Source organism: Caretta caretta, chromosome 6, assembly GCF_965140235.1.
Source record: "Caretta caretta isolate rCarCar2 chromosome 6, rCarCar1.hap1, whole genome shotgun sequence".
Classification (NCBI taxonomy): Eukaryota; Metazoa; Chordata; order Testudines; family Cheloniidae; genus Caretta; species Caretta caretta.
In genome coordinates, this window is record NC_134211.1 from 68,438,513 (window position 1) to 68,446,707 (window position 8,195).

The window sequence follows — 8,195 nt, forward strand, 5'->3', positions numbered from 1 at the left end:
ACACTACCTTATTCCTTGTGTGAAACAGCAGCAACTAAGGTCAGCTGGACTGCACAAGCTAACACCTTTGGGTGTAAATGGGTGGGGCTGATAGCAGGGCATTTTCAATGAGGGGTCTTTGATGCTACAATTTGCCTCCCCTTTTCTCTGCATTTGCTGGCTTTGAGATCATGTTACAAAGTCAGTCTATTTCCCCAGTTTTCCTAAGCCAGGTCTTACGCTAGGGAATTGTCATTATAACTATGTTGTTCATGAGCATATGAAATCCACCCCCAAGCTATCCAATTAAACTGACATAACCCCCGGTGAAGACAGCGCTATGTTGACGGGAGGGCTTCTCTTGTTGATATAGTTACTACCTCTTGTGAAGGTGGAGGTGAAGTACCTATGCCACTAGGAGACCCTCTCCCGTTGGTGTTAGCAGTGCCTTCACTGAAGTGCTACAGCTGTGATGGTCCAGCGTTTTAAGTGTAGACTTGCCCTTAGTGTTGGGGTTCTGTGGGAGTAAGTAGAGCAGGTGAGGGAAATGTTAGTTTTACTGGGTCCAGGAAACTATTAATATGGGCATTAGGCCTACTGGATTTGAATGTTGTTGTTTTTATTTTTTGTAATGTATAGATATCTATTTTATTTGGACCTTTACAGATGAGCCCTTCTACAGTTTTGTGTGCATGTATGTTAAAGAGAACAATAATCCCAGACATAAACCAAAAACAAATTTTGAATATTCCTTACTCAACAGTCTAATAGTAATAATAATGATTCCACCCCTATTAAACCAACCTTCAATCTCCCCAGCATTCTCCCTTCTAAAAAGCTTGGACACAGACAGGTTTTGCAGTGTTCACCAGCTTTACTAGACCAAGGGAGGAAGCAAGTTCCAAAGTTAAAGGCCCTTTACCGATCATGCTTTGCCTGCAGCTCCTTCATGGTTAAACTCAAGGGCCTCCACTGATCTCACTGCAGAATTATCTTATTAAGAAACTGGCAATCTCTCTGGTAAACACAGCCATTTGGGGCCAGATTTTGAAATGAGAGTTAGACACCGAGATACTTTTTAAAATCTAGTCTTTATAGGGTTAAAATCAACACATTAAATTGAAACAGAAGATAAATTGGTAATCTATGCAGAGCACAGGAGTAATGTACCCCTGTCGGAAAGACTGCTAAGCTCAAGGTTGCCAAATTGTGTACTAAACAAATTTTATGAATCAATTTGAAATGTAGTCCCATGTAGATACATTACAATAATCCAGTACTGAGCTGACAAAATGGGTACCAATAGAGAGCTCCAGATCCAAAAGAAAAGTCATATCCTTAGAGCCAAGTGTAGACGGGAAAAAGTATTCTTGGCTGCTGCTGCTACCTGAGCACCCAGAAGCTGTCTGAGGATCCAGTATACGCCACAGGCAGTGAAACTGTGTCACGAAGGGTCCTCGGAAAACCCAGATCAAGGGAGATGAAATAATCGGGGCCAGTTCTTTCAATTGCTTCCCCCAAGGAAAAGAATATCATGACAATGTTGTCTAATTTGAATCTCGGCCCTTATTCTGAAGGTGCATGAAGAGCCTGATCTAAATCCCATTGTTGAAAGACTCCCATTGACTTCAGCAGGCTTTGAATCCAGACCTTAGGTGCATATTTAGAAAACTATATAAATAATAAATTATTATTATTACTACTATTGCAGAAGACTATTCCACATCTCCCCGTTCACCTGCCCCGAAAACATGAATAATTTATGATATTTCTACCACCTTTCTTCAGAGGAAGAGCCTGATCTACCTGAGAGGCCACATGAGATGGCTACTTGCATGTACACTCCTGCAGGAGGCATTTCCAATGCACTTCGAGATATTTTAACGGATCGCCCAGCGGTATCAAAGTACCACAGTTTCTTAAGGGGTTTCCAGATGCACAATGAGTACACACAGCATGAGCAGTTTTCTAAATGGAAAGGTATAGTCCTGCCACTCAATTTTGAGAGGCTTCCTTTGAGATAATTTGGGGGTCTGAAATTTAGTGAGGGAAACCTGTTTGTCTTGGAGGGAACTGAATGGGCTTTATGTTTAATTCACGCATTATTTTTTCCTGAATAGGACAGGGAGAATTAATTAGCTTCATTTTTTTAATCCCTTCACCCCAAATCGCAAAACTTGAAGCTAATTTTTAACAGAACTATTCAATTCATCTATTGAATTGTTTGGGGCTGAAAGTGCTTAGTGGAATTGGTGTGGTGGGACCCCACTCATTTTGTTGTAGGTCACATGGAAAAGCTCTCTCAGGTTTGGCATGATTCATCGATTTTGATGACCAGACAGAAGAGACTGAATGGACAGTCAGAAGGAATGCCTTCTCAACCTAGGAGAGGCTGGCTACTAGAGCCAGTGCCTGGGGTGAAGTAATAGGAGGATGCCAGAAATGGAATGACCATCTATGTCAGAGAGGACCCATGTCAAGGCATGGATTCTCAGTCTGAGGGTCATGGCCCTTTGGGAGAGTGGGAAAGGGAGTTCCATAGCTCCAGGTAGATTTTAACAGCTTTTCTTTTCTTTATGCCTAGATAAAAATGGGTCCTGAAATGATAGGAGGTGGGGTCCTGAAACTCTCCCCTCTTGTAACATGGGGTCAAAGTGCAAAAAATGTTGAGAACTACGGACAAGCTATAGTGGTATAGCTGTCACAAGCAAAAGAAATTGTGCATTTCTTGGGAGGGAAGGGAGCTGTATTTCTCTTTTCTCTCTGACCCTTGAAATTCAAGAGGTAGCAGATCTGCTCCTGCAGTGGTTCATTTATAAGAAATACTTACCTTTCAGACACTATGCTAGACTCTTTGCCTAATCAACTGAGACACACTGCAGAGCATCTGGAGCTGGTAGATACTGCATTCTTCTTTGATACCAGTTACCCACCACTTATGAGACCAGAGAGGAAAGTGGACGTCATTCTGCATTTAAACTACAGTGGAGGATCACAGACAATGGTAAGAGCGGTCAGCTTCTCCTTTGTTTTCTTCAGTAATGGCCATTTGTCTGTAAGTCTTTATTAGCCAATGTTAGTAATTTCCTACTTTTAAACATTAGAAGAGAAAGGTGATTCCAGAAGGAAAAATCTTGATCTAATTTGAACTACTTTGTAGATAGTGGCATGCATCCCTGTTTTGGGAACAATGGTCTATGCGCCACATTTAATTAAGGCATTGTGTGGCATGACACTAAGGGGTAGTGATGGTTGAGATGACAGAAACCTGTCCTGTATTTTAAGGAATAAATTCACCTCTCTGACAGCCATTAGGGTTTGAATGTTCATTTTCAGTCCACATGTGATTGATAAAACTTTATTTGGTCTTTTTTATTTATTTACTTCCTGAGTTATCCAAGGGTGATTTAATGAATGGAGAAATTCTTCACATGCTTGTTTGTGTTCCCATTTAAATGTCAGACTTGTTTTATGAGAACAGCTCACTAGATTTCAGTGCATTAGAATCAGATTCTGACTGAGAGTCCTACTTCTGATTTGTCCTCAAACACAAACTCTGAAACGGAGTCTAAACCAGATCTGCAGGCCACCTCCCTGACCCATCTATAATTGAACGCAGACATTATCTTTGGTAACACCATTCTTTCCTTTGAATTCTTGCTGTGTTGTTCCCAGTCAAATTCCTGTTTTACAACTCTCTTGGCCACTAGTGTCTTTAAATGAATAGTATAATTTTGAATGGTCTTTACAATCTATACTAAACGTTTCCTGTTTTGTGCAGTAAGATTATTTTTGGACAGCCCTCCAAGGAACAAAGTAAAATGTATTGTCAGCAACCCGTTTAATGTAACCCATGTGTCTCCAGTCACTTGCATTCCTATTGGCAGACCAGTACAATCCTGTCCTGACTTTTGTCTTGTTGTTGGTTCTAATGTTTGTTCTGTTCTGCGGTGATCTAGCCTCTGGACCGGGCCTCTACGTACTTCTCAGAGCAAGGTATCCCATTTCCTAAGCCTGTGTTGAATGAGGAAGAAAGGAAGAATCTAAAGGAGTGTTATATGTTTGAAGATGCAGAGAACCCAGGTGCTCCCATACTGCTTTATTTCCCTCTCGTGAATGACAGCTTCCAAAGATACATAGCACCTGGTAAGTAAACAGCAGTCAGTCACTGCATTACAGTGAGCATGAGCAGCCTGCTCACTCTCTAGAACTTTGTGTTTTATTTCATACTAATAAACATGTCTCTTGGCTGGGTCCCTTTTTCTACTTTCAACATCACTACTTCTAAATGATCACTTTCAGCCAGTAATATCACTCATTTATAGAGTTTGGGCAAAATTTTTCAGAATTCTGGCAATTCCACAGAAAGCAAAAATAAAAATTGGTTTTGGATTCAACCAAAACCAATTTTTTTCAAAATTTGTGACAAATTGAAAAGTTTTTTTTTTTTTAAAAAAAAGCAAGCTGAATGAAATGTTTCATCTGAAATGAAATGTTTTGTTTCAATTTCAAGCTTTTTTATTTTAAAATTTTAAAAAATGAAAATAAAGGACATTTAAAATAAAAATGGTTTTGAATCAAAATGTTTCCGTTCAAAAATATCAGAACTTCCCCCCCCCATATGAACAATTCAGCGAATTTGATGCGAATTCATGAAATGTTTCTGTGTTATAGTCTGAATTTTTCACTGAAAAAAAGGTTCTTTGCAAAATTTCACCCAGCTCTCCTCATTTGTCCCATATAACCTCCCTTATTTTAGTCTCACATTTACCTCAGTCTGACTCAAACTTGGTGTTATCTCACCAAGTATTAGTGTAAATAAATCAAGACCACAAAAGTTTACCATTAAGGTTAACGAAAACATTCAGTTTAATATAAGTTCAGGCACCTCTACAATATTTTTTAATTCCATGACTTGTTTTTTAGGCCTTTGTTGAACAAGTTGGAATGCCAGCACAAGTTATTTAAGTCTTGGATGGCTGAGAGCTAGGCTTTCAGTATAAACCATGTGTTCAACATGTAAGTTACTTGAGGCAGCTGTGGGAAAAGGTGAGGCAGTTGAGGTTGTATTTTCTCCATGTGTTGGTGTTACTCAGCTTTACGTAACTTTTTTCATCAGATTTGGGTACTGCAGTTTTCTTGTTTTTCCAGGGTTTACCTCCGACAGGGATCTGGATAAGAAGGAGGTGAAACTGATTAGCAGAGTTTGCAATAGATCCAAGGAACTGATGAAGTGGGTGTTAGCCCACGAAAGCTTATGCCCAAATAAATTTGTTAGTCTCTAAGGTGCCACAAGTACTACTTGTTGTTTTTGCTGATATCGACTAACATGGCTACCACTCGGAAACCAGAGCAAATTCAGAATCATTAGACTTGATTAAGCATTTGAAATTTTTTTTTTTTGTTCACCTTGCTGTATAACTGGTATTAAGTGTCAAGTGATGACATAGAAAACAATTGTATGCCTTCACAATTTTTCCCCTTAAACAAAATTTGGTTCCTATACTAATCTCCATGGCTCCTTCTATTGGCCACAACAATTCACAGTTTTAGGATACTTTTGGACCGTCATCTACTCATGGATTATGAGGGAGTAGTGGTAACTGTCATGTTGAAAAAGGATATGTTAATCATATGAATGTGGGTATGTACCACTATTTTTTGTGTCTGTAGTTAGCTAAGATGACATGGCCTTTCTCTGACCATCATCCATGACTTTGTCATTTCCTGCTCAGTCTAATGCACTGTGCTGTGCTCAGGGATACTTTTGCAGACCACTCAAAAACTTCAGCAAGTACAAAATGTAGTGGGCCATCTGCTTGGTGGAGTGAGCTCACGTGAGCACATTATACCTGTTGTCTGTGAATTGTACTCACTTCCTATGCACTGTGGGAGAAATTCAAGGTGTAGGGTTTCATTTATAAAACCTTGAGGACTTTAGGATGTGTCTGTGGGTTCTACACACACAACTGAGGTCTGGAGAAAAAGTGCTCCTTGTTGACATCTTCCAAAGTCCAAGTTTAACAGCCTTCAGAGTGCAGTGCAAAGCATATCTTTTAAATTGATTTCAGATGATTGTTGGGAAGGTTTTTCTTATGGGGTGAAGCAGACATGGGAGGAGGCTGTTTGTCCTTTGTACTGTGGGCTGTTTGAGGAGGTGGTTGTTTGTGTTGCAAAACTACTGGATGAATCACAATTTTTCTTTTTGTGATAATTTCTGGAGATACCAGTTTTCTACTTCTTCCTGCTCTCAACGTCCCATTTTATTTTTTCCTCACTGTCATTGAAACCTCTTCCTCTCCAGATGGGGTGGTGGACATGCAGTCCCCTGTAAGGCCCCTATAAATGACTTTCCATGGACAGTAGGAGGTGCTGACAGCAATGCAGTCACCTTCATTCTCTCACTCATCACATTAGGTTTCAGATTTGAGACTGATGTTCCAGAGATCAAAGTACTGGATTGGCAATTAAATCTGTCAGCACCCTCTGGGCTGTTCTTGACACAGTGTATTAAATGGATCTATAACATAGGGTATAACAGGGCCTCAGTAGTGAAACCCATTGTTTTTGTTTTTTTCATTCCCCAGGTGTGGAACGCAGTGCATCAGAAATAGAACTGGGCAAAGTTGATGTCTCCAGTTTCTATTCCCCATATTCGACAAGGGAGGTCTCACTGAAGGCACAAGATTTCAACAAGCTGCTGAAACTGACTAATTACAACATCCAGAACAATGAAAACTTGATTCTTCAGGCCTTGCATGCAGCGGTGAGGAGGAGAAAACAATCTCAGACCCAGTCCCCATCCCAAGCACAGTCATCCTCCTGAAAGACATCTTTCCTGAAACCCCTTTTCTGGCTTTCAAACAACCCCCCAATCTCTCCAAGATCATCATCCTCATGGACCAGGACACACTAACTCAAAGCAGCACCAGACCCTGCCACAACAACAGATGAAAAACCTGCAGACATATCTCCACTGCTACAATGATCAACACCCCCTCAACACTTCTTTCAAGATCCATGGGTTCTACACATACCTATCACAATATGTGATGTACCTTATCCAGTGCACTAAATGCCCCAATAACAACTTTGTGGGTGAAACCAGACAATCACTATACTTTTGAATGAGTTCACACAGAAAAATTATAAAGACAAAAATACCCGATCACCTGTGGTGAACACTTTTCACAAAGCGATCATTCCATATCTGATCTCTCAGCCCTCATCCTCAAAGGAAACCTGCACAATTCCTTTGAAAGATGAGCCTGGGAGCTTAAATTCATAACTTTGCTAGACAGTAAATGTCAAGGACTGAATACTGGATTTATGGCTTATTACAACAATCTATAACTCACTATCCTTCTCCCCTCCAGCTTCCCCCCACTGCCACTTTCCCCCCTCTGACTGGTAAGGTGCTAACATGTTACTTTACCTTGAATGATCCCTTGAAATATGTGTCAACTACCGATGCTAAACAATATGTTCCGCCTTGTGTTTAGCTGTGATACTGAGTACATTTCCCTGACCTGAAGAAGAGCGCTGTGTAAGCTTGAAAACTTCTCTCTCACCAACAGAAGTTGGTCCAGTAAAAAAATATTACCTCACCCACCTTGTTGCTCTAATCCTCCTGAATGCTCTATCTTCTGCAACTTGGGAGTGACTAAAGCTTTCTAATGTTTGGCCAGACCAATAGATGTTTAACTTGGGATGCTTTGGTGGATTCTGATTCATTCCAATTAAGTAGCCATTCCTGGAAATAGAGTTAATTGAGTCATGACCTAGGTATTTGTTTTAAGTAAAGGACAGTTCATGGTATTTTATGAAATACTATACATAATATACACATTTAAAAGCCATAATAAAAATGACAGCACAGTAAACGAGCATTTAAATAATCTTTTAAAACCTCAGTAATTCTGGTTTAAGTCAGGAATGTCTGCTCTGTGAATTGACTCTCTGTCAAATAGTTTTACCCACACACTGACTAGTCTACTTTTCTGGCTCCATTTCACTGTTCTGGAGAAAATGCAAAGATACTGCTGTGTGCATAGGGCAATCAGTGTAACTCCTCCTCATCTATCTGTCTATTTTCAGCAACTGTTCTCTTTAGAGTGCCTAGTACCTTGTCAGCTATAAAATCTCCTGTTGTTTCACTGACATCCATGTTAACAAAATCCATAAAATCCTCGCCATTCATAAGAGGATCATATGAC

At 40.1% G+C, this 8,195-nt stretch overlaps 1 protein-coding gene across 1 annotated transcript in view; it reads left to right on the forward strand.

Moving 5' to 3' along the window:
- The window catches only part of LOC125638717 (cytosolic phospholipase A2 epsilon-like), a 53,459-nt gene extending 46,654 nt beyond the window's left edge, over positions 1-6,805 (forward strand). The window contains exons 19-22 of the mRNA XM_048854799.2: positions 1,768-1,959; positions 2,817-2,983; positions 3,939-4,125; positions 6,567-6,805. Coding sequence (XP_048710756.1) covers positions 1,768-1,959; positions 2,817-2,983; positions 3,939-4,125; positions 6,567-6,805 — 785 coding nt within the window. The remainder of the gene's footprint in view (positions 1-1,767; positions 1,960-2,816; positions 2,984-3,938; positions 4,126-6,566) is intronic.
- The last annotated feature ends 1,390 nt before the right edge of the window (positions 6,806-8,195 follow it).